The sequence below is a fragment of the Harpia harpyja genome, chromosome 15, assembly GCF_026419915.1.
Source record: "Harpia harpyja isolate bHarHar1 chromosome 15, bHarHar1 primary haplotype, whole genome shotgun sequence".
NCBI classification, from domain to species: Eukaryota; Metazoa; Chordata; class Aves; order Accipitriformes; family Accipitridae; genus Harpia; species Harpia harpyja.
Window position 1 is genome coordinate 27,671,580 of NC_068954.1, and position 27,293 is coordinate 27,698,872.

Here is a 27,293-nt window from a genome sequence, read left to right on the forward strand (position 1 = left end):
CATCTCTTCAGTGCCTGGTAGGACTTTATTCTTCAGTACTGGCTGATAGCCCTAGTATGGAAAGTAGGAGTTTCTAGACTACAGGTAACATATCCATTATCATAAAATTCTGTCTCTGGAAGATGCAAAATTATAGAATATTTCCAAAAGCTTCTCTGTTATGAGTGAACTCTTTTGCAGTCAATTCCCCCAAAAGATGGAGAGAACAGTAGTATCATTATCTTATTATTATCTTATTTTCTTAGGGTATACAAAACTGTACTCCTTCAACATCCTGCTTTAAACAGGCTCCTCACTGAATACAGTACACCTGGACTTATTTTGTAATGTGTCAAATATTTGATAAATATTGTCTAGGACAAATCACTATGGAACAGTTTTTCAAACTACCCATTCTTCTTTCAACATCAAGACAAAAATACCTGAAATAATATCATTTTTCTCTATTAAAAATGAACAAGATTTTTAAAGTTATGATAAAACAATACTTCCTGTTTAAACAGTGAGACCTTCTGAAAAAATGAAGTAGTAGTAAAATGTAAGGTAAACACAGACCCTTTATTTCAGAGGTCATTATTAGGATGAAAAAAATCTACCAGCTTCTCTATTACTACTGTTGAATATTGGTAGATATTATGGTTTATTTTATGGCTTAAGATAGTATCTGCTTTCATATTTTGTTTTTTCATGAGGATGGTCAGTGAGGTTATTTTGCCGTGACTCTAACTTGTTGAAATTATATTAATTTTAAAAAATGGATCCACTGAGTAACATTGAGAAACTTTTGTTAAAAGATGGTCACATTCTGGGCTGTCGCCCATTTACACAACAAAAATTCAAACTGTATCCCTAATGATCATTCATAATTCAGGCAGTGGCACAAGCCTCACAAAAGACTCCCAACAAGGCACTGAGAAACTGTAATCAGAGTTTCAGTCTTAAAAAGTCCATAGGCTTTTTAAGAAGATTGCCAGAATGGTGTTAATTTTGACCCTACTCTTTCTTCAACAGGGTAACTGTTAATCAGGGTCAGCTGAAGGATCACATTTAAAACAGATAAAAGTCATGACTATTGATAAAAAGATGGTTTTTCTAGTGTTTTCTAGAGTTCTCTGAATTATGTTTCAATCAAATGGCTCCTTCTATTCTGAAAATCTGCAATTCTGATTCTGGGAAGACACTAAAGGACATTACATGAATTATAGCAATAGAACAGGATTCACAGAAGATACCTATCTACCCAGATGTTCCCATGATCCCTTTAAACACCTGAAGAATATGGCTGTTTATGTATTACTGATCCTTACTTGAAAAAGCATACTTGATGAGACATGAGAGATTTACTGGAGGTATGTAAAAAAGTACAAGTCAAGCCATAATTTGGATGAAAGTACAACAGTCAAGGTACTTTTTAAAAGATTACAGAAAATCCTAGATAATCCTAATAGAATGAAAGACACAAACCCAATTTGGGTAATGAATAAAACTTTCTACTGGGGAAAGTAGCAAAATACATGTAAAAGAAATTCAATGAAGCTGCATCTGCTACTACTGAGTAGTTGGAATTGATGACAAAGAAAAATGGGCTAAATACAAAGAAGCATTCCCACAGACATAATAAGAATCCACCGGACTAGCATAGCAGCTTTAAATTAAATGCAGGAAAGGAAAAAGCATTACCAAGATATTTGCATTTATAAGACCAGAGTTTGCAACACTTTTTTTGGCAAATCAGTTATTAAAAATAAAACACACATATGTTAGATGTGGAACACAGTGACCCCTGTTGCATAGCCAACAACACAGACCTTGGAAAACTGTAATGTGAAAGCTGGAAATACTAATAGAAAATGAAAACTGTGCATATCCTGTCCCAGGCTGAAACTGGTGTCACTGTTTCTTGTAAATACCCTTCAAAATAATATGAGTATCAGATTTGTCAAATCTTTGTGGATCCAAAGGTGGCCAGACAAAACTGAGCTCCCAGCCCTGCAGGTGACACCGTGATGCCCTCCCTCTGCCTGCCATGCCAGGCACCACCCTTACAGACTGTGCAAACCAACATCCAATCTGTCTAAAAAGTTTACACTGACTTCTAACAGCTGATAAACTGACCTATGTTTGATACTTACATGTAAACACACTGATATTCAAGCAATTACATGCCTTTAAAATGTTTTAAAATTTCCCCACTACTTAAATTATGGAGAAAAGTTTATGATGGGTCACACAATTTGAGCACCTAGCACACATAAGAGAGGGCAGGCTGAGGACGGCAGAGCCTCCTCAAAGGGCACTGACTGCTGCTTTGTTCATTGCACCCAATATGCCCGGCTGTCTGACACTACAAGAATCACAGTTCTGTTCACACAGGTCACTGATGTGGAAGAATGCAACTTTCAGCCATTCCCCTTTCCTGTAGTAAGGAGCCACTCAGTTAAATTAGGAGCCAGTAGGTTTAACAACAAATCATACATTTTTTCCATATGGTGCATACAGTGAAATTTGTCACAGGATGTAGCAAATGAAAACAGTAAAACTGTGTTCCAAAAAGGACTGTAAAATTACTAGAAAATGGGTCCACTGCTGGCTATTAAGTAGGATGGGCCAGCACGCATTTTTGGCTAAGGAAGTCCCAAATGCTCTGACAGACAGAATCTGGCAGTAAATAACAGGTGAAAAAAAAATCATTTTCTACATACTCCTATCCATTGTCAGAGAAAAAGTTCTTTGATAATTCCTTTAGTCTTAGTCTGCTCGGCAGCTCTTATCTGTTTAAGAAATAGCTAAGAAAAGTTGGTGCAGAGACTGGGATCAAACCCTTCCAGAGCACAAAGAAGGAAAATCACACCTTGACTCACGTAGCAATCACTAAGACTAGATTTAATTACTAAAACTAATTACTGAAGCAAAAATTAATTTGCACAATAAGAGTCAACGTTTGTTTCTGTGCATTTAATATTGTGTTAATATATAGGTTTGTTAATATATAGTTGTTTAATGTTTCTGTGGTACATTTCTTTATTCTTGGTCTTAGTGGATCTAATAACCTTGATTTTGCTGGTCCTATAGTAACTTATTCCATATTGGTCCAATACGAGTAAAATGTGTCAAAATCCTTAAGTCGATTTTTTCCAAGCTTGACCTAAGAACAGGATCCCATAAGCGCTGCATTCCTTGTGCTTCATTAGCCCAGAGTACTATCTGATTTGTGATATGTAATCTTTTTAGAACAATGGCTAAGCACAAATATACAGTATTTTTAAATTATCTATCTGAAAAAAAAACCCAAATGCTGGTCATAACATACATAATAATGAAGACTTACAATACAGCAACATGTGGTACAAATGAAAAAATATGTATTTTTATCATGGGGGGTTTTTTTCAGTTTGGGAAGGAAAGGTCTTATACTAGCATGATATTTTAATCTTAGCAGAAACATTAATTAAACCTTACAAATGAATTTAAATTCACTCTGATTAAAGAATGTTCAGGTTTTTGTTTCATTGTGGATGGGAAGACAGCCTGTACTCAGACAAAACTTTCCATAGCTTCAATTCACTGTAATTTTAATATGTAAAGATTACAAAAATTATAACACTAACCACCAAATTTCCCAGCACTGTATCTACTTGAGTGCCTGAGACTTGAGTATCAACTTCTTAATTTCAGGTTTAAAGCTCTTTGTGGACAGGGACTGTCTTCACTGCTTCCTGAATAGAGGTGAACCAACTGATCTCAGTTACAAAACTATCTTTATCACCTTCTTTATAGAAGGAATATTGAGTATAAGCAATACTAACATGGTTTCTCTGTTGAAAGGATTTTTAAGGCTCACAAATACTGCAGATCATCTTTATTTAACTTCATTATATCATTTCCTATTTCTACACTACAAAGTATGTGACAATCTACCTTGAACAATCAGCATGACTGTAACTGAGCATACTGCACAATAATCAATGCTATTGATCATGAAGGACACGTGAAGAACCATAACAAGAAACTAGTTACTTGACAGCCCAGCTACCACTTGAACACAAAAATAACAAAGAAGCCCTGCTTTAAGTTGTTTGCTTGTTTTTCTCTTCCACATTTTCTGGAAGGGTTCAATTCAACTAACTTTAAGTAATCTAAAAAACTAAACTAAGCCAGTTAAAAGAAACAGGCAACTTCAGAAGGAAATGACCCCTTCTATTTGAGACAAGTATTTCATGATGGGATGAATAACCCTATACAGATATTCTTTTCATATCAAAGAAGAACCATAACACAGAGATGGACTAAATATGTCTACTTGACTATATGAGGTGAAATGAAAACTGTTACCAGAGTATAGACTGTAGATTAGATGCCCAGATGCAGCACTTAGAGCCCTGAAGGAGTTACAGCTACTTTGCTTCATATCACCACCCTGACCACAGTTCTCAAGGAGGCTGTAACTCAGACCTTCTGAGGACATAGGTACAGGAAATCTTTTCTCTGGCTTGTCCCATATGTTGAAGAAGAATGCTGACTAGCAAGAAAACTGGCTACCCTGTTACTACCCTGTTGAAGTTGGATCAGAAGAAGGAAAGTCAAACATCCTTTTGGTAATCCTCTTTCTACTTGTGGATAAGTAACTCACCACAAACACGCTGAGAAGCACAGAACAGAACAGCAATACGTAAATGAAAACAACTGAAATAATAAATATTTATGGCTGCTACATTCTGAGTGTCTTCTTCATTCATCACCTACTGCCTATGTTTGGTTTCTAAGTATAGTGATCAGCTGAGGCAAGTTTCTCTTCAGTCTCCAGAGTCACTGGAAACTCCAGCAGATATTTACCTAAGCTGTAAATCAAAACGCTAATTCCTGCTGTTCACAGTGTATTAAGAAAGGAAGATAGAAATATTTAAGGGATGTGTTAAAGGCATTCAGACATCTCTTCTTTCGATTATTGTCTAGCATAAACATTAAGAGACACAATTCATACCAAGAAGAGGGTGCTTTCCCTATAAACCTGAAACACCACATCCCTGTTTTCTATGGAGTAACATTTGAATACATCTAGGAATTTGTCCTTGAGCCATATTACTAAGATTCAAGTCATGCTTTATATTACTGCGATGTCAAAATGCAATGATATAAACCAGTGACAATCAATAATGTGTGTGCCTAAAAATGAATTATGAAATTGCGCACACAAACAGAAATTGCATTGTGAAGCATTAGCTCCTATAGCTTTGCCCGTGACTATGTGGAATTACCAATGTACAGTTTAAAAAGCTTGGTCTGAATTTCCCATTTATACACCAGGGCGAAAAAACCTACACACACTCTGCTTTTATTCACCATAAATTATAATCTTAGAGCTAAAACTTTATTGTCTGACAAATATTTAAATATTCAAAACATTTCCATTTTGCAGCATATGTTAAAACAATGCCAAAAAATCCAGATTCATCTTGATTTTCCACAGCTTGCTTCTGAGACCTGACAAAATGAAAGATCACAGTAAGTGACTTGTGTTTCGTGCACAGTGTTTAGTGACTTGCCACTTAGGACAGGCACATATTAATTACATATTCATGCATTTCACAGTCTAACATAGTCTACATACACAACACTTTCTGTGTGATTGAACACAGCTGCTGAGCAATAATCTTGAACACAGTTGCTGTGAATTATAGATGAAAGCAATGCAAAAACAACATTCTTATTTATAACCTGGTAAACTAAATTAATATGTTCTATGCCTTGTATTTTTGCATAAGATCTACTGCCTAAATGACCATTTATTGTTACTAAAAATATTTTTAATTGTATTAGTATAGATACTAGAAACTGAGGTATTTTATATCGTACCTCTGTAATATGTGTAAGACCAGAAATTAGCATTGACAAACACACAAATAATAAAGCTGGCATTGCTGCAAAATATTTAAACACAAAATTAAAAAAAATCTTATATATTACTTACTTGTAACTCCTCTGTCACTATCCACAAATGGGATGTTTACTCCACTGGTTGTCAAATATTTTCTCCTTTACAAAAGAACTTTTTTTCATTTTTTGCTCTTTCTTCCCAATAAACTGCAAAAATGTTACTTCAATGATTTCAAATACTTTATCATATCACATTTTGGTTAAAAGGTGATGCATATATGACTAAATCAGGCCAAAATCATGTGATGATACTGCCACCCAATAGGGACTGTTGGGTATTTTGGCTGTCAGAAGTTCATTCAAATTCATAAGTATTTCACTATGCATGTTTTTATTTTTCTAATCCTAGGTGTAACATTTCTGTTGAGGAATATACAAAATCCATTTTGTTAAACATGTAATTTCCAATGTCTTATCTATATTACTGAAGGATTTGACAGTGTCTTGAAGTGTTCCTTGAAAACTGTGGGAGTTAAGAAGAAAACTGTGAGGCAAGAATAATGGTGAGATGTTGTTGTTTCAAAATTAATCAGTACATATGAAACATTGTTTACTGCAAGTATAAACACCACCAAATTTCCTGGCACTAAAATGGCAGACGTCAGCCCAATACACAACATACACCAGTCCAAACATTCTCTTCAAGCATCTCCTACTTCAGAAAAGCCTTTCTTGGATGTATGAAGTTCAGCAACGCCCTAAGTATTATTATTGACATCAGGTGGAGCCAAAAGAATGCAAATGAGTCCTTTTTTAAATATCACATGTCAAAGGAAGTGAATGTTAACCACTTAAGGCATACCTATTTTATACCAGTTTTACTATATAACGTTCACGATCTTTAGTGTTTATTGTTTCCTTAGCAGGGTGAATTAACCCATTATGCCTGCAAAGTATTAGATCAGATCAAATTAGATTAAACACTTAAGCAAACACATAATTTAGTAAACTTACAGGGAAAGTAAAGAATGATTAAAGAACTTCTAAACTTTCTAACTCAGATCAGCTACTCGGAGTCAAACAGGATTAACATACACACACACACACACACACTATATAGATTTAATTCTTTAACCTAATTCAATTCAGCAACCAATCACATTTTTAACTTAGATTTGGGAGTATAGAAATTTCTGATAAAGAATACAGGATCAATTTACAGTTGCGTGGATTTGTCCATTCAGCTCATCAAAAATCTCCACTTGATCAAGTCCAGTAATTATTTTAGAATGTCTTTTTTTCAGTCCAAGCAGTAGTATGTTAGTTAATGTATGTGAAATGTATCTGTACATCATTTGCTCAAAATAACATAAAACAACTCATTGGAAATGCTTTTGAATGATAATCAGTTATAGTAAACTGACTTTTCCCCACTTAAAAATACATTAAAAGTCAAATTATATAGCTATAATGTTCAAATACTGATAAACCATCTCTACAGAAAGGCCCAGTGCAATATTAATAGTAAGAAAATCTAGTTTCTGGTACTCAGAAAAAAGGTAGTGATGTTTGTAAGCATGTGCATATTGTGGTCTCTGCAACTGATGTGAAGGTCTCCAAGTCTCCTAAATGCACAAGCATTTAAATGGGCAAACATTTATATGTATTTTTGAGTAATACTACCACAAGAGGGGATATCTGATGTGTACTGTGTACATCCATACTGCCAAGCTGATTCAGTTAGTTTCATACCAGATCTCTGGACACCATCTCAGCCAAGCTGCGAACATGACAGCTGAAGGCTGAAGCCGCAGGATGAAGTGAATATGATCATTCCCTCAGTGGGAAAAACCACAGGTGGATCAATGTGTGTCACAGCTCTTACTCTACAGACAGTATACGCTTATGCCAAAGCACTTCATCTGGGAATTAAAGGTCACTTTCTAGTACAGATAACTAGTAAGTATAATATCAAGTTTAAAGTCGCTACATGAAAATTTCCAATAAATGCCCGAAATTATTTTAATGCACAGAAGAAATTGCACTCTTCAGAAAAGTTTGTGGGTTTGTGTATAAACAGGACTCTTTCATTGGAGTGACTCATGGAATACAAATAAATAAGGACTACCACTGATTTTTTGTGCTAGAAGACAGTTACTGCACTCTTTAACAAAGCTGCACCTTCAAGTGTTTACTGCAGGATAATTCTTTCAGAATCACACTGTTTTAACAGATTTTTTAATGTATACAAGATTCACAAATTAAGAGACATTTTAACAAACGACAAGCATCTGTTTATTGCAATACAGCTCAGCAAGTCAGTAGGGAGTTTTTAAATTGGTACAACATATTGGTCAGAGGTATTTCTATCACTATGTTCACAAAGCAGCTGCAATGGAGGAGGAATGCTGGTACGTTACTTCTATCAGGACATGAATTACTAAGAAAAGTGCTAGCGTAGCCTTAAAAAGGTCACTACAGCATACGAGCATAAAAACAGACTACTCTGAGTACTGTTTATAACTATTTATAGCACATGCCATTCATGTCCATAACAGGCTTACAACTACAGCTCCTTTCATATTTCCTTACATCTTTTAAGAAATTGCCTTTGTTAACATTGCATCTATAAAATAGTCTTAAAGAAATGGCAGCAAGGTATGCCATTTTCTCCACTTGATTTTCCAAAGTTATCAAATTTTAAACAGTACTAACTGAAAAAACAAAAAAATAATACTTTCCTAGTCTCTGTAAACAAAATAAAAATATAAAAGATACTATATAATTACAGAAAATTAATGTAATTAATGTAATTGCATAGTGTGTGAAGACAGAAATTTAAAAATTAGAAATCATGAGGAACAGACAGAAAGTGAGAATTAGATGGGAGAGAACTGTTAGTTTTACAACTTAGAAAAGCAGGAATTATTTTCCAAGTTGCATTAAGTCAGTGGGTCCAAGTTTATTTCAGCTTTTATTGTGGCCCAAGTCCAGACTGAATTCAATGGGAATCTTTCCACTGACTTCAATACGCTTTGGCTCAGCAACTATGCTGTCATGTCTTACATCATTTTTGTCAGCTGAGGATAGTAGAGTAGTTCAGACTAGTCTGCCTGAAGTTCCAGAAGTCTTTCATTACCTGTTTCTTTACAGCACCACTGTCATATTTATCTTCTTAAAAGCAATTAACTCTGCTGAAAATGTAGTATGCAATGAATTTAGTTAAAATAACTTGTCAGTCAGAATGAAGAAGATAACCTAGGTTGCAAATAAAGTCTGTTAAAAATACATACACCTAAAGTGGACCTAAAAGTTGTAATTGACAGGAAAACCTGCATTCAGTCTAAAAAATGTGGTTGAACTCTGAGCAAGCACTAATTAAAGCAGCAGTAATTAAAGAATTATTATTGAAAGTATTGTGCTGTCAAAGCTGTCACCTCCCCCTTTCTCAAGTGGGAACAAGACTAACAACATCTGTTATAGTAGCTCCAGCAGTCAGAAAGTCATCAGCAAGATTCTGCCCTGTCTACTCCAACAATTCAGAAATTAGAAGTAGTAAAGAAACAATCACTAAAAAACTAATTCAACTAACCAAACCTACTTGTAAAGAAATAATGATGTATGGCATATGCCTACCAAAATCTTACTGCATCAGCTCTTTATGTAGAAAAAACCACCCCCCCTGAATAACCATCTCACTTTTTACATAAATGTATTTACAGGTTGAAGTCCGAATTTTCAGCAAAGAAAAATGGTATTATTTTGAGACTCACAAAACATCATTTGCAGAGCAAATACCAGTCCTTACTTCCCTTATGACTGCAATGCTGACACCTTTGAAAAGCAGGCCACCAGTGTTCAGAATTCAGCTACTATCGAGGCATCTCAGACTAGTGGAAAAGCATGAATATTAGATTTGAATCTAAGAATTTTGATAGACTCACAACAACCATTTTGCTGAGTCTCCTGATCACTTTTCTCTTAAGACTGGCAGGAAACAATTTATTCTAAAGAGAACGCTATTTTATAGCAGTGCCTAATTTAAGGCAATATAAAACCTGAATGAGTATTTAGTCCTCTATCAAACATTTTCACAAGTATTAAATCCACACAACACATGATCTTTTGAGCACTGGAAATACAACAGGATTTTTATGCTTTAATCTACTGAGAGATTAAAAGTAGAAATACAGCAATAATCAGACTAGGTGCATTAAAAAATAAACTATTGCTTTCAGAAAGAAAGATATTTTTCACAAGGCCTATTGCATAGATAGAAACAAACCTAAAAACTCTAACTGAAGTATTTCATAACTCCGTATATAAATGTAGATATAAAATGTAAATGTTGAGTAAACAGCATCGTATTGACTAGAACTGGTACAAACCAACATAACATCAACATAAAGTGCATCAAGCAAAGCATATCGTGATCACTGAAAAACACATTTGTGCATATGTGTGGTTTAAATATTTCACTTCCACTTATCTCAGCCAGTGGTCATCATCTGTTTCAGTCAACACTAACACACTGTGCTGCTCCTTCTCTTTGAGAAATAGGAAGATAGGACTGACAAAGTATTCACATGTGATGCTGCATTCTCAAATATGGTTGTTATCAGAAACAACTCTGCAAATACAGTGGATAAATATGACCACTAAAAGCACAAAATCTGAGCTATTTTATTAAAGTTGAATAGTAGCTTTCCTCCTAAACAGACTAGCATAGCTTTTACACTCCACTGCCTATTGCAAAGGTTTTGACTGTGAATTTTAAATTTCATTCTGTGAATAGTTCAAAACAATTACCAAGTTTTCCGTTATTCACAGTCCCTTCCTCTTCCACAGGTAACTGGCTAGTTTCCCTCTCATATGGTCTACCTAAGTTAACCAGGTTAAATGTACAGAAATCATGTTAAAATTACTTTCTGATTCTGTTGTAGATTTGAAGGGGGACTTGAACACCTTAAAATTTGCACATCTCATCTAACTGTATTAGATAATCTTATAAAAGATGTTCCTCTTTATGCACTGTTCATTCATTTCACATTTTTCACTCAAATATGATCGTTGTGGTGTTAATATTACTCTCCTCAGTGATTCTCATGATAATATACACATGGCTAGAGGCATAAAAGGGTGCAACTAAAGTGAAAGAAAATTCTGTTGCAGCAGGTAAATATAGGCAAAATATCATTTTTCAGAATTTCCTCCATTCTCAAGATATTTGCTCATCTATATATGTCAGTTTATGAAATGACAGTCAGTGATATGTGTAAAGCTGTACTGAAGAAGAATAAAGTTCATTAGAATCAGCTACATTTACATTTTAATAAATAAATATTATTTCCTATATTATTATTATGATTGGCTGCCAGGCATTTGTTCCAACAATAGGATCTCTAAGGAACATTGTCAGTAAATACAGTTGCTAGTAGTTCTGTTTTGTGTCTGCTTTTTTCATAGTTTTTTTTCCCATGCAAAGAAAGACAAAAGAGGCAACACTGAACACAAGATTACTTAACAAGCCATCTTGCCTCAAGGTGTTGCACTCTAAGGGTTCCACTAAAGCCAATTTTATCTTAGAGAAGAGATCTGGAAAACTGTATAATTAGGGAATATTACATTGCACACAGAATTAAAAAAGACCAAAAAATATTTTGTTCTGCATACTACCCATATAACTAAGTCAGGAATATTCTTTCCTTGGTTCCTGTTTCTAGTAATCTCAGCATGGCTATAGATGCAGTAGAATTACATTGACTTTAGGTTTGCTTTCCAAATATACAGGCTACCTGACTATACCAGTTTCTATGTTGTATTTTGAAGATTTCTGCTTTATGAAGAAAAAACCAGCAACTTCTGTTGGATATTTTTATATCCTTAGTGTATCTTGAACACGTTTCAGAAAGAATTCTGCTACCATACCCTAGCATAAAACACACATTTTTCAGAGAATCATTGATCTAGATCTAGCATTCGTGATGCAGTTATAAGAGATCGATCAACAGACAAACCGGGAGTATAGGTATAACAGTGGGAGTCAGGTCAGAAGCTGAAAGCCATGTTACGCTGCTATCGCTGGCACAAACGAGGCCACATCTGAGGTCTTGTGATGTGACCTAAATATTAAGGGCAAACCCTACCATTTTAAGTGTTTGCAGCTGTATTTCTGAAAAATATGATTTCTGGAGAGTAAACATGAGCATTTGCAAATGTTCAGACATATTACTTGTGGCAGGACAGCATATGCTAGGCCTAGAAGAGTGCCATAAATGTCCTGCCAGCTTCACCCACAAGCACTCACTTCAGAGTTCCCATCTGCATGATTGTAAACACAAGGAGAAGCCTAACACAGCTTCCACTGAAACCAAACTCTGACAAAAATCTACCTATGTTAAAAAGAACAAGGCTGAAATTGAGCTCAAATAAATTTTGATTTATTCTATCCTTTAGACAGTTGGCTCCTCAAAAAAACATATTTATCAAAACAGCCTGTCATCAGTAAGGTGGATGACTAGCCATTAAACTACTCAAGTGACAGCATGGCCTATTTTTGTCATCAGTAAAATGAGCTTGATTACTAGCTTTACTAAATGCTATCATCTAAATTATTCTGACCATACCGTCAAATGTTATTCTTACACAGAGTGGGTAGGATTGGGATGGCCTGGCTAACTTAAGTTCCAAATAGTACTACTGAGGGAAAAAACCCACATCACTTGGAATTATTCACTTAGCTTTACAACCTACTTTCTCCTGTTCATAACTTTGGGATTAATAAGAGTAATAATATATCAGAAAGTATGTTGTCCAGAAAATAACCACACCTCTCAGAGGCTGGAGTCAATGGGATTTCATCTCAACTGTGCTCTCCATCCTAGACAGTTGCCTCTTAGATGTTGTCTGAAGATGCATTCATTTTGCGACCATGCTCTTTTTATTTGCTAAAGCAAGAGGGATCATAAGATGGCTATTTTTAAAAAGACCAACTGTATTGGATTTGCATGGCAAGGTTTTGGTAGCAGGGGGGCTACAGGGGTGGCTTCTGTGAGAAGCTGCTAGAAGCTTCCCATACATCCAACAGAGCCAATGCCAGCTGGCTCCAAGTCGGACCTGCCGCTGGCCAAGGCCAAGCTCATCAGTGATGGTGGTAGCACCTCAGGGGTAACAGATTTAAGAAGGGGAAAAACTGCTGCGCAACAGCAATTACAGCCAGAGACAGGAGTGAGAATATGTGAGAGAAACAACTCTGCAGACCCCCAGGTTAGTGAAGGAGGGGGAGGAGGTGCTCCAGGAGCCGGAACAGAGATTCCCCTGCAGACCATGGGGAAGACCATGGTGAGGCAGACTGTCCCCCTGCAGCCCAGGGAGGTCCACAGTAGAGCAGATATCCACCTGCAGCCCAGGGAGGAGCCCATGCCAGAGCTGGTGGATGCGCCCAAAGAAGGCTGTGACTTCATGGGAAAGCCCGCACTGGAGCAGCCTGTGAGTGAAGAACTGCAACCTGTGGAAGGGACCCACACTGGAGCAGTTTGTGAAGAACTGCAGCCCATGGGAAGGACCCACACTGGAGAAGTTCATGGAGGACTGTTTCCTGTGGAAGGGACCCCATGTTGGAGCAGGGGGAGAGTGTGAGGAGTCCTCCCCCTGAGGAGGAAGGAGCAGCAGAGACAACGTGTGAGGAACTGACCCCATCCCCCATTCCCCGTCCCCCTGTGTCACTGCGGGGGAGGAGTTAGAGAAAATCAGGAGTTAAGTTAAGCCTGAGAAGAAGGGAAGTGTGGGGGGAAAGTGTTTTTTAAGATTTGGTTTTATTTCTCATTATCCTACTCTGATTTGGTTGGTAACAAATTAAATTAATTTTCCCCAAGTCGAGTCTGTTTTGCCTGTGACGGTAATTGCTGAGTGATCTCTCCCTGTCCTTATCTCAACCCATGAGCCTTTCATTGTTATTTTCTCTCCCCTGTCCAGCTGAGGGGGGCAGGGAGCGATAGAGCGGCTTTGGTGGGTACCTGGCGTCCAGCTAGGGTCAACCCACCACATGAACTAAACAAACTAGGCCATGTCTAACACTAATGTGGCTGAATTGAAGGAATAAAGACTGTTTGCATATATGTTTATGTGGGTGGGGTATCCATGCAACCTGCTGAGCTGTCCCAGGGCCACAGTTGCATCTGGCTGGTTAACAATATAGAGACATACAGTTTCAACAGTATCATCCAAGGCCTATCTCGAGCTTAGGCAGCCTATTTGGCTATCACAGGGACGGCACAGCAGAGTTTAGTCCCTCTCCGCCACATCAGTGCCCTAACTACTAAGGTATCCCACCAGAGAAGATTACACTGAATTGCACAGAAGAGGAGCAGAGAGGAGGTGCTTACACATTATACATCAAATACACATTGGAGGAACAACAGAAACAGTAAGTTGCACAAGACATCCCTCACAGCCCCCACAATCCAGCTCACTTTCCATCGGATGAAAGCCAACTACCCTCTACTTGAATAGGGGAGCCCACATATCCCATGGCTGAGGATAGCTTTTATTTTGCACAGCCCAAGCACATACTTTCACCACAAAGTCGCTGCACAGAAATGCCCTTTGCTAGTCCTCCAGGCTCTAAATAGATAGGAGCACCATGTCTGCATGTGCAGTCTGGTGCTGTACCAGCAATAGAGGCAGGCGAGCAGGTATGACTAGGTGTCTTACATTTCCTACTGGTTACCTTGAGGCAATTTCCTGGTCAGCATGTAGACTTTCTGCTCTTCAGAAGAACCTCCACTGATTATAAATGAAGCATATAGTGCAATGTGGCTTGCCCTGTTAGGATTGTGTAAATCTTCTGCAGTTGTTTATATACTGGAAGTCTTCCTCTATATTATTTTATGGTGATTTTAAAAGACTTCTCAGTGATTTTAACGTCTTAAATCTGCCGCTTGATTTCTCTTTAAAGCAAAAGCATGGGACTTAAGTGATGAGTTTACATTGCTGTTTAAAATGTTATATTGTGAAGCATTTATATTAATTTTAAACCAAAATATATTTCTTTACTAGATATAGGTCACACTTAACCAAAGGTATCAGATCAGAAAGACATCTGTTGAAGTATTAAATACTTAGTTTTCCCTAGGTCAGAAAAGCCTTCTCCTTCCTATTTTTTAGATTAATTAAAAAAAAAAAATCACAATGACTAACTAACAGTTTTTTCTAAAAACGAAAAGAGACAAAACAAGGCTAGGGACAATAACAGAAGTCTTCTTGTTATCTCAACACATTTGTTACGGTGTACTAACTAACAATATACCAAATCCTCTTCACTTGTATTTTATGGTTTTTAATTAAGATTCACTTTCAGTCTTTCTTACATCTGAAGATACCATAGATTGTAAAAGGTTAATACATCTGACAGTTATTTGGGACAGAAAAAGATGAAAAAATAAAGCCAAGTGAGGAATTATGTGTGTTCTTCATTTAAACCAGCCAAGTGGGAAGACAGTCTCTTGGGAATGATTGCCCAGTGTTTTGCAGTCTCCTCACAGTGTTTTATGAGGTTTTGGTGAATATATAAAAAATTTAAATGAAAGAGCTTGAGTATTTTTCAGCTGGGAGTGTTATTTCCATCTACTAGTTATCAAAACTCTCTACCAGATTTCAGTACCATATAACACATACTGCCTCTTGTTACATTCAATACCACAAATATTTCTGAATGTATAACGCTGTATCTCCTTATCTTACAATTCAAAATGTAATTCAGAATGTAATTCATCTGGAAGGCAGTGTTCCACCAACTGAGCTCCATTTACTGCTCTTGGCCTACAGAAGAATTACTGATAGTTTGAAGACATCTGGCTCACTCGCAGCACTCAAAGCTTTCAGCTATTTCTACAGATAACTTGGCTCCTCTGCTTCAAGTAAAGTCTGGTGGCCTCAAAGAGCCAAACAAGGAAACAAGGAGGACAAAGCCTAGCTATCACATGTAAAGAGGAGGAAAAATGAGCTGCCCTGAGGAGTTGCCCAAACACCCGCAGAGGAAAAATGTCTTTGGAAACAAGCAAAACAAAAATGCAGTAGCATGCTCCCCAGCTAAGCAAGAAGAACAGAGATACAGATAACACAGACAGTGTCACAAGATGTAAGGAAGTAAAAGACCAATAAAACTGGACAAAGGAGGGGGGGAGGTAGACAGTGAAAAAATAAACTTTAAAAGTGCAATTAACAAGTATATGAAAGAACATATACCGTGTTGCAGAAATGAGAGTTAAAAATACCCAGAATTTTTCCTCATGTAAGTAACTATCAATATCTAACCATACCATCCTATCAATAGGAAAGAAGGCAATAATGAGACAACTTTCTAACATATATACAAATTGGTATATAACAGCAATATAGTTAAGAATCTTTTAAGGCATCTTTGACTTTAAAGGCTTTTTTATTTCTTTTACTAAATCCAAATTTAAAGATGAACAATAAACAGAAAATAAAAAAGCACTTTTACAAAAACCAACATATCAACCAATTCAAATCAACATGCATGAAACATGAAGTATAACATCCATTAACTTAAAAAAGAAAAAAAAAATAACCAAATCAAACAAATTAATACATAAGAATACGTCAGCAATTTAATCACTTACGGGCTCTCCCCGATGTCCTTCTAGGCCTGGAGATCCAGGCTGTCCGACTTCTCCCTTTAAAATAAAAAAGACTGTTAAATACAATATCAAAAAGAAAGACCTTCCTTGGCACAATAAAAATATTTATTTCAAATAGTAAATTATTATTTTTAATATAAGTAAAATACACATGATCAAGGCTTCATCAAACAAACAACTCTTTAAAAACAGTTTCAAACACAATAACAAGTTTTATCAATCTGATATTCCCTCATGCTGCGTCCAACAGACAGCTGTCAAACAGTTTGCAAAAAGAGATGAGACAATTGTCTTTTGAATCGGAACAGTAACTACTGGTTGAAGAAGGGCATAAAACAGTAATATATTGCTATTGTCTAATTTTTGGTACAACCAACAGTCTGAAAACTATTTCAAAGCACTCCAGAATACAGCAGTACCAGATATGATCAAATCTTTATGCCTTTATTCAAAATATGTAAGATACCAAAAATATTCTGAAAATTTGAATAATAATTCCAGAAATAAAAGCACATAAAACAAATGCAAAGATCAGTTTATATATATATATATATATATATATAAAATAACCTGGTAATAATTAACTTAAAATTACAAAACTGGACTTGAAGTAACAATGGGTAGCATCTGGGTTTCAAGCCATGCTTTATTTTGCATTCTTTCCCAGAACGAATATTTTAAGAAAACAGGAAAGCTCCAGCAGAAATTTCCTTCAAAGACAGCGTGTTTGTTGCTGCTCTGAATTTGATTACGGACCCAGAATGAAGCAATGTTTTATAGCAAGCAGATGTTGAAGTCAAGCTGACAAAATGTTTGAATTAAGAATATGACTTCTGTTAACTATGACATTATAAAATGAATAAAAACTAATGAGTATGTCATATTTTTGTACTACAATAATTAAAAAAAGTCAAGAAAATGTCTTTCAGTTTAAATGTACGCAGGTTCACACAACTAAGATACTGAATTATCAGTATATTGTTTACAAGCATAAAAACAGATCAAAATACTCTCCAAATTCATGCTTTATCAACATAATACTTCACTCTAAAGGGCCACCAGTGACAGTTAAAATTTTGTTTTAAACAACTGCGACTATCACCTGTCCATGTTACCAAACACCAGAGAGGAAAAAATCTAATACCTGATTTTTTTTTTTATTTTCTATAGTACCAGAGAAGGAATTTCTCCACCAACTTAGGAGAGATATCTCTGTGTGTGTGTGTATATATATATAAAATCATAGAATCATAGAATCATTTAGGTTGGAAAAGACCTTCAAGATCATTGAGTCTAACCATCAACAATGCCCTGAAGTGCCTTGTCTACGCGCTAAACCATGCCTTGCGCTAAAGCATGCCTTGCACTAAACCATGTCCTGAAGTGCCTTGTCTACGCACTTTTTGAACACCTCCAGGGATGGTGACTCAACCACTTCCCTGGGCAGCCTGTTCCAATACCTGACAACCCTTTCAGTAAAGAAATTTTTCATAATATCCACCTGACAGAAGAGACCAGCACCCACCTCACTACAACCTCCTTTCAGGTAGTTGTAGAGAGCGATAAGGTCTCCCCTCAGCCTCCTTTTCTCCAGACTAAACAACCCCAGTTCCCTCAGCCGCTCCTCATAAAACTTGTGCTCTAGACCCCTCACCAGCTTTGTTGCCCTTCTCTGGACACGCTCCAGCACCTCCACGTCTTTCCTGTAGTGAGGGGCCCAAAACTGAACACAGTACTCGAGGTGCGGCCTCACCAGTGCCGAGTACAGGGGAACAATCACTTCCCTGCTCCTGCTGGCCACACTATTTCTGATACAGATAATATATAAATAATACATATAAAATAAGGCAGGATTCGTGTGAAATAAATTCATGTAGGTAACTAGGCTCCTATCACAGCCAACAGAACTCTAGTCAAGACCAGCCACCAGGAGCTCAGTTTCATTGCTTGCACATAGACATTTGTCATACTTGAGATACCCAAGGGTGTCCTGTCTGAGTTCCTACTCCCACTCCAGAAAGGTACTGGCTTTCCATAGGACTTATGTCATATTTGTCAGCTCCTTAGGATGCTTTGGACACTAATGCATCTCAAATGCACCAGGCGCTTTTATGTAGGCAACTAAACTGGTACCTACAAGTCTGCCTTCTTTGAGCTGAATTGCTCTCCAGACTCCACTGGCATTACTGGTTAGAACTCCATTGACTTCAGAGGCAAAATAGGTAGCTACTACGTCCATAGACACAAACTTAGCTGAGTGTTTTAAGAATGTCTGTTAAATTGCCTTTGCCTGACATATTTCCAAGTGTCAGAGATACATGCTCGTGTAGATATGTATTAATAATGACAATCTGTAGGCAAGTATCAATGGGATTTGAAGATCAAAATGAAATTAATGTAGGAGTATTTAAAACTAAACCAAATAAAAAATAAAGAAAAAGTCCTTCAGTATCATAGAAATAATCTGCTGTTGGTTGCTGAAGTTAACTTCAGAAAAATGAGCGATAAGAAAATATTTTTTCCCATAATTCAGATTTACAACTTCTTTTACTAACATATTTTAAGGGTGTAAACTTAAGGGCAGTTAAAAAAAAGCAGTACACCAATTTGATATAAACTTGATAAAGTTATTCTATTACCTTTTAGCACAGTCTCATTATGCCTTCCAAAGAGGGGAAAAAAAAAAAAAAATACTGAGTTTACCTACAGTCAAAGTTAAAGTTTATATATACTTCTTAAAGGCTGTTGTTTTGGATGTGTTCTCCTAATAAATTTTTGAATTACAGGATGATTGGTTATACATTGAAGTTGAGCAATTTTTAGAATAACAGTGCTGTAGTGTTTTATGTAAGTGATAACTCCCCCCTTTAACTTCAAATTAAGACACCTGCATGTATTTTTCTACCTGAAGTTGTCTAGAGATACGTTAGGGATCCAAGATCCCATTACAGTGAACAGGGGCTTGATTCAGTTACCTAATCACAAATGCCTGGTGCTATTTGAGGTGTTCTAGGGCAGCCAAGGCTTCCACATTGGGCTGGCAGGTACCACCTACAGGACACCTGTGTCCTTCGGAAATGGCACTTACAGGTCACCTGGGGTACCCAAAACCAGCATATAGGACTACAGATTTATGAGTGATCTCACAAGTTATAGCAGTTAACAGTCAGCAGCTGAATGACTTTAGAGGTTCCATTTATTATATCTAAGAAGAGCTTGTCAACACACAGACATGCAGAGCCATTTCCTGCTGTAAATAAGGGTGAAAAAGTTTTCACTATGAAGATGTCAAGGATGGAACAAGCTGCCCAGTTGTGCAGTCTCCATCCTTGGAGGTTATCAAGACCCAGCTGAGCAACCTGATATGGATTCAGTGCTGTCCTGTTTGTGAGCAGGAGGCTGGTCCAGGAGATGCCCCAAACAAAGCCTCCTCCAGCCTGAGTGAGCCTGGGATCCTGCTGGATCCACCTTGTTGGCAGCTGCTGCCTGGAAGGGTTTAGGTCTCTCATAGGTCTTGTGTCATATCTCGCTGCTGCAGCAGATGTCACAGATATGCCATGGTATCCCCAACTGCTGTAGACAACCATGGTCACAAAATGGAGGAAAGACCCAGATCTCAAACTACAGTAATAGGAATTTAGACAAGTACACTTAAAAGTACACTTGCATTTTTGGACACTGAAGGAACATTCATCTTGAGCGGCCCTAGGTCACTTTATTATTATTAAGAAAAATACTATAAGAACAAAGTTGCTGTTGAAAAGCTTCTTTAGATCAATTCAACTGAACATTTACATTGCATATTAATAAAAATTTTTTCCTGTGAGCTTAAAACTGATACTGCTAAAGTCAATCTTTTCAGAAATTAGAACAGTGCAAACAACTGGGTAAACAAAACGTCCAGCGAGCTCACAGAGTGCAATATATTACAGAAATACCAGATCCTGTAGTCTTTTTTACAGTAGACAGATACTTCGTCCACTTGAAAAACTGTTCTAAATTAAATATAAAGGGCACTGCACAATGAAGAGAATGCAAACATAAACATGAATCCAATACTGAAGTTTTTTTCCCCTAACTTTCATCCAGCTCCCTTCAAAAGCAATAATAATAGATTACTTCCTTCTTAACTGTACACAACAGGTATTTTCTGCAGCGTATGCCTGTATATAAATTTCATTAACAGATTCAGAGTTAGAGAAATACAAACAGGATAAGGGAGACAAAGTATAAACAATCTCTGATGATCACTAACAGTCTTAATAAAAGCTTTGCCCCTGCTCACAAACCAACTGAAATCAATGAAGTCTGCCCATTGACTGCAGTCGACTTTGGCATTTCCCAGTAACACACATTATTTTAACTGCCAGTAATTCTCCACAGAATAAACTGGATATATTTAGACCAGTAGCAATGCTATTGAAGACTTTGGCAAGATATGAATATACATTCATACATACCTTGAAACCAGGACTTCCCGGTAATCCATCTTTCCCACTTCTGCCAGGGTCTCCCTGTGGCAACAGTTAACAGCCATCAGTAGGTGAATTAACAAGAAAAAGTTAAAGGCAAATTGTCTTCACAAAACTTACGGATCGCCCAGGCATTCCTGGAAACCCTGTATCACCTTTCTCTCCTTTTGAACCCTGAGAAATACAGCAATGAAAAGTAAGTAGTGCTCAACGTTTATGTTGCAAATTCAGTATATTTAACCTATAATTAATGTATGTTATTTCTTATTTTGAAAATGTATGGAAGATCTGTTTCTTTTGTAACACAGGCAGCGGTCAACTACTAACTACCCCCTGATACAGAAACTTAAATATGTTCTAAAATGTAGAAATGTGAACACAGACCCTCTTTCAAATTGCTTAAAACTCTAGTCCAGTAAATACATGAAGAAAATATAAAGACAGGTGAAAATATAACTGTTAACAGTGGATGACCAAAATACGCTCTCTGAAATATAAATATTTACATACAAGCACACCCTGCTTTCTAAAAATTACAGATTAAAACAACATCGCTCTTCCAGGCCACTATCAGTCTCACTCCACTCGTGTGGTCCTCTCCTCACTGCCCTTACTCCGGTCGCTCTCCCCCGTTTGGTTATATGTTTCATGTACATTTCTATGTATTAAAAAGCACAGACTTCTTTGCAATATAATTATTACATATACTCCACATTAAAGGCATAGACATATATGCAAAAAATATATTTTATAAGCATTTTGTGCTATGTTAAAATAAATTACATTCATCCATTAACAGAAGGATGAAGAGAGTTCTCAAAATATCCAAATAAGCAGAGTATGAATTTACTATTACTAGACATAAGTATATCCAGTAACTTCAGTGGAAATTTTTCTGAGTTAGGACTGCAGAATTAAATTCTCTGTGAATACTCCTATTATAAAAATATAAATTATATTGTATTGGGTGCAGGTGCCCAGGCGCTGGCAGTGGGGGCTGCAAGGTGGCCTCTGTGAGGAGAGGCCAGGGCTGCCCCGTGCCGGACACAGCCGGTTCCAGCCGGCTCCAACTGACCCCCCGCAGGGCACTGCTCAGCCCTGCAGCCAAGGTGGGGGTGCCTCGGGGAAAATATATTTAAGAAAGGGCAAAAACCTGACACAGGCAAAGTAAGGAGTGAGGAAAAAAGTGAGAGAAACAACCCTGCAGACACCAAGGTCAGTGAAGAAGGAGAGGGAGGAGGTGCTCCAGGCGCCAGAGCAGAGATTCTCCTGCAGCCCGTGGAGAAGACCATGGTGGAGCTGTGGTAGCCAAGCTGCAGCCCATGGAGACCTCATGCAAGAGCAGGTTTATCCTGAAGGACTGCAGCCTGTGGGAAGGACCCATGCCGGAGTAGGAGAGAAGTGTGAGGAGGAAGGAGAGCAGGGAGGAACTGTTATGGACTGACCATCCCACCCTGCTCCCCATTCCCCATCCCATGAAGGAGTGAAGTTGAGCCTAGGAAAAAGCAGGGTGGGGGGAAGGTGTTCTGGTTTTTGTCTTTGTTTCCCTCTATCCAAACCTATTTTAGTTTGCAATAAATTAAATCAATTTTCCCCAAGTTGAGTCTGTTTTGCCCATGACAGTAATTGGTAGGTGATCTCCCTGTCCTTATCTGCACCCACAAGCTTTTCCATCTTATTTTCTTCCCCTGTACTGTTGAGGAGGGGCAAAAACAGAGTGGCTGGGGGGGCAGCAGGCAGCCAGCCAAGGTCACCCTACCACAGATACCAATAACATTTTCCTTTATTTTATGATTATAAATTTACTTGCCTTTTTTCCATATATTCCTGGCACTCCTTGATCTCCTTTAGGACCCCTTTCTCCCTAGACAAAATGTGTGTGAATGAGTTAATTTTTAAAATAGAAGTAGTTATATACAGATATATATACAAAGTATACATGTATAGCAGACATAAAATGAAGCAGGCAAAGAGCTCCATCTGATATAAAACAATATGCTCAAGACAGTAAATGCAAATCTTGAATTTTCCAAGCTCTCCTAGGGGAGAAGTCCAGAATGTCCAACACGGCTCCTGAGACAATCACAGCTCACAGGCTTAATGCTTGTATTTTCAATGGAAGGCACTTTGACTTTCTGGTTGCTTCAATATAGGTAGGTACCAAAGTGAAAATTCAGCTCTTTGAAAAGTGCTGCACTCTTCTGAAGACCTTATTTGAAAAGTTTAAAACACAAATTTGGAAAAACTAAGAAGTAAATTCAGTTGAGTACTAACACAAAAGAGCAAAAAATATGGTTGATGATGTTTTCGGGAACATAAATGTGAAATAAACTCATTGGTTTAGACCAGAACTATCCTTCAAAATGCTATCACTCAAATTGAATGATTTCAAGAAAATTGTATAACTATTTTTATTTTTTTGACATGTTCCTTTGTGATGAAGAAGGTTCTAAGCAGTAGTAAAATCAAAGTTCAAAGTAATTAATATAGAATCCCATAGAACAGAATAAAAATGAAAAAAAAACAGGTGGTTTCCATTGCTTGATATGTATGTAATCATAGAATCATAGAATCATAGAATCATTTCGGTTGGAAAAGACCTTCAAGATCATCAAGTCCAACCATTAACCATGCCCCCTAAACCATGCCCTGGAGTACCCTGTCCACTCGCTTTTTTAATACCTCCAGGGATGGTGAATCAACCACTTCCCTGGGCAGCCTATTCCAATGTTTGACAACCCTCTCAGTAAAAAAATTTTTCCTAATATCTAACCTAAATCTCCCTTGCCTCAACTTGAGGCCATTTCCTCTTGTCCTATCTCCAGCCACCTGACAGAAGAGACCAACACCCACCTCACTACAACCCCCTTTCAGGTAGTTGTAGAGAGCGATAAGGTCTCCCCTCAGCCTCCTCTTTTCTAGACTGAACAACCCCAGATCCCTCAGCCGCTCCTCATAAGACTTGTGCTCAAGGCCCCTCACCAACTTGGTTGCCCTAATGAAGTCCTATGGCATGTATCTTCCTTCAATTTCAGCATCATATCTAATTCATTTTATGTAGTTCATCAAATGCACTGATATCCTATTGTATATAAACTTATTTTTCCTTTATATTAAACTATAGAGCAAGCTGAAACACATGAATATTGTAACAAGAAATATTTATTTTCAACCTTTGGTGCTGGCATCCCATGTAATCCAGGAAAACCCGGTAGCCCACGGTCACCCTAAAAGAGCAAACATATTTTAAATCCTTATGTCTAAAATAGTAGTAGTATATTATAATAACATTCATATTCTCAATGATAACAAATAGTGGAAAGATGTTATATATCACCATATCAACTACATAACATTAGTATGCTGACTGATGAGAGTTTGTTGACCTTCAAACAAGATTCAATACGTAAAAGAAAAAAAATTAAACAATCACTGATTTTTTTACAATAAATTTTACTGTAATCTCTCAATAAAGCTTATGGAGGTTCAAAAGTAGAAATTTAGCTTTGACAAGAGGAAAAACATCTTTGAAAAGAGCTTTGAATATCTCTGCAGGAGCTGTGATTACTCTACCATCCATTCCTAATTCCCGAAGAATAAGGAAATTCCCTAAATCTGGGATGGCTTTGCTCCTACCTCTTACTGCAAATATCAAAGACCTACCGACCTTATCAAATTTCTCATCAGCTTACTCTGGATGAGTGAAGTATTAAAAAATAAGGTATTAAGTACTTTCTCTAAAAAATAAACAAAATGAAACCAAAATACACTGATAAAACAACTTTCACACTTTGACAAATGATTTCTTATTTCAGTGGAAGAAAGAATCCACTTAGGTGAAAGCACTTGGCAATTGAAAACACAAGCCAAAACATCGGTTCTTTTTATTGTCTTCACAGATGTCAGATAGCAGGAATTCCAGAACTTTTGCTACTGATAGGGAAGATATTTACCTGACAATTTGTCTGTGAGTTCCCTTGAACGATTACAAGAAAAGGCTAAATTATAACTTGGCACTACCTGACTTGAAACAATAGAAACAAGCTTAGTTGCTTGTTCCAGTAGACAGGATCTACTTCACTCAGGACAAAGAGCCAATCACCAAATCATTTCTGGACAATCACAATGTCTTCTCTTTGTTAATATCTAACTTTATATTGAGCAATATATTTCAATTTGTTTAATTTATTTCAGTCGTAATGGAGGAATAGTAAATTATGCTCAGGAAGCTATTTTATACAATATTTCAAGTTCTAAGACAAAGGGTAAAAGAAAACATGCCTCAGTGGTATTTATCAAAACCATTCATGTCTAAGCAGATTTGGAGAGATCTGTCACATATTCACAGAAGACAAGAACATGACCACAGGAATGATAGCTTGTGGCTTAATGCTATCAAAATATCTCTCAACAAATAAGTATTGAAAAAAGGCAATAGAAGGGAGTTCAAAAAATCAGCAAAGCTTATAAAATAAACACTTCATGCATCCATTACTTCTTAATGAAAAAGAATGGAGCCTTGATTTCTGCTCAGAAGTGGTGATTCAATTATTGGATAAACTAAAACACTTGGCAATGGAAACAGTTTTAAATTAGTTGCTACAGAAACTTTACAAGTAATGGGATGAAATTAAGAGATGAAAATTTGGGATGAATCATCAGGAAAAAAATTCTCACGGCAAGACCTATTTTACAATGGAAGAAGTTTTCCAGAACAGTGGTGGAAGCCCTATTTCTTGGCACATTTTAAACAAGGCTGGACTGAGCTTTAGGAAATATTCTATCTGTCACAACCCTGCACTGCCAGGAGAATAGTTTTTCATCATCAGTATCTTACTTTCTGCACATGGCCCAATACTGACTGATCAATTAGATTAACGTCTAAGAGCAATTAGATTAAGATGCCTAAAGCACAGAACACTTAAGCACATTTTTCAGCTCTAATCATGCATTTAAGAATTCTGCTGAACAGTAATGAATTTAAGGACATGCTTTTAATATTGGGAACTTTAGAAGAAGGAAATTCTACAGTAAAATCTGTTTGGAAAACAAGTGTTTGTTTCACAAAAAAAGCTCTGAAGTTTTAATAAACCAAAACACATTTTTATCACAATGAACTTAGAACTCTTCTAAAAACACAGGGCAAAAGTGTGAGAGAAGGGTAGACAGATATTTACATATCAGTGAGACTTGCCAATAGCCAATGGCTAGTTTATTCACTGCATATACAGCAGATCCAGATTCAAATTTATCCTGATTACCAGAAGGGAGTTATATATAAGCTTCCACATCTGTCTGCAGCTCCAATCTACTGGCTCACCTCAGCTAGAATTTTTCCACAAAAAGCTTTGGTTTCAATTAGTCAGTGTTTTCTGATAAAAAGTGCCATCCAAAAATTCCTACCTAGCTCATCTGGGTGCTCACTTAAAGAGAAAAAGGGTGAAAAGAGATAGAAAGAAACGATTCTGACAGACGTTTGTACCATGCTTCCAGGTACCCATATTTAGATATGCTTTCTAAATATAAATTATTCAGTGCAATAAAGGTGTTACTAGCAGTGCTAAAGCCTGTATAAACTTTATTGAATAAAGCTGACCAGATTCAGAACTGAAGTAACATTCTAAATTTAGGATTCTTATTCGTTCTTTATTAGCTTTTTAGTAAACAATTCTCACAGAAGCCTCATATGAAAATATTGATACTGTTAACTGTACAACCAAAAATGATAAATGGTAAGAGTAAAATCTTTTTACCTATTACGCTTTTTTTTATTTTTACCTTAGCCCCATCTTTCCCTGGCTCTCCTTTGATACCTGGTAAGCCACGTGGTCCCTAAGAGAGAAAAAATGAAAACCAGCTCAAATACTAATACAATCTGATACAGAACGAGACACAGAAATGTAATACAACGTGACCCAGGGACTGATGTGTCAGCTGGCTGATCACAACATTCTGGTAACTGAATACAAAAGCAGAACCAAGCATGAAAGGTATCCAGCATGTATGAATATGGCACACTATCATAACACATGACTGGGGAACACCAAAACAATTCTTTGCTCTAACCAAGGACCACTCCAGAAAAAAAGGACATCACACAGTCCGTACTAGTCCAGAGATGTTCCCTTCCTTCCAGATGTCCATCAGACAGCCTTCACAATATGCCATGTTGCAGGCTCGCTCTTGGCCCCAGCATGCACTCAGATATTTAATTCAACAAATTAATAAATCCTTGACTATCCAGCCAGACTGGATCATGGCACAAGTAGAATACAGCACTAGTTGC

The 27,293-nt window shown here is 37.0% G+C and overlaps 1 protein-coding gene across 1 annotated transcript in view; it reads right to left on the reverse strand.

Annotated features, from left to right (window-relative positions):
- COL21A1 (collagen type XXI alpha 1 chain) overlaps positions 1-27,293 on the reverse strand; it is a 118,409-nt gene that overhangs the window by 31,585 nt on the left and 59,531 nt on the right. The window contains exons 12-17 of the mRNA XM_052809268.1: positions 26,786-26,839; positions 24,181-24,234; positions 22,818-22,871; positions 21,128-21,181; positions 20,996-21,049; positions 16,518-16,571 (exon numbers count right to left, since the gene is read on the reverse strand). Of these exons, the coding sequence (XP_052665228.1) occupies positions 16,518-16,571; positions 20,996-21,049; positions 21,128-21,181; positions 22,818-22,871; positions 24,181-24,234; positions 26,786-26,839 (324 nt within the window). The remainder of the gene's footprint in view (positions 1-16,517; positions 16,572-20,995; positions 21,050-21,127; positions 21,182-22,817; positions 22,872-24,180; positions 24,235-26,785; positions 26,840-27,293) is intronic.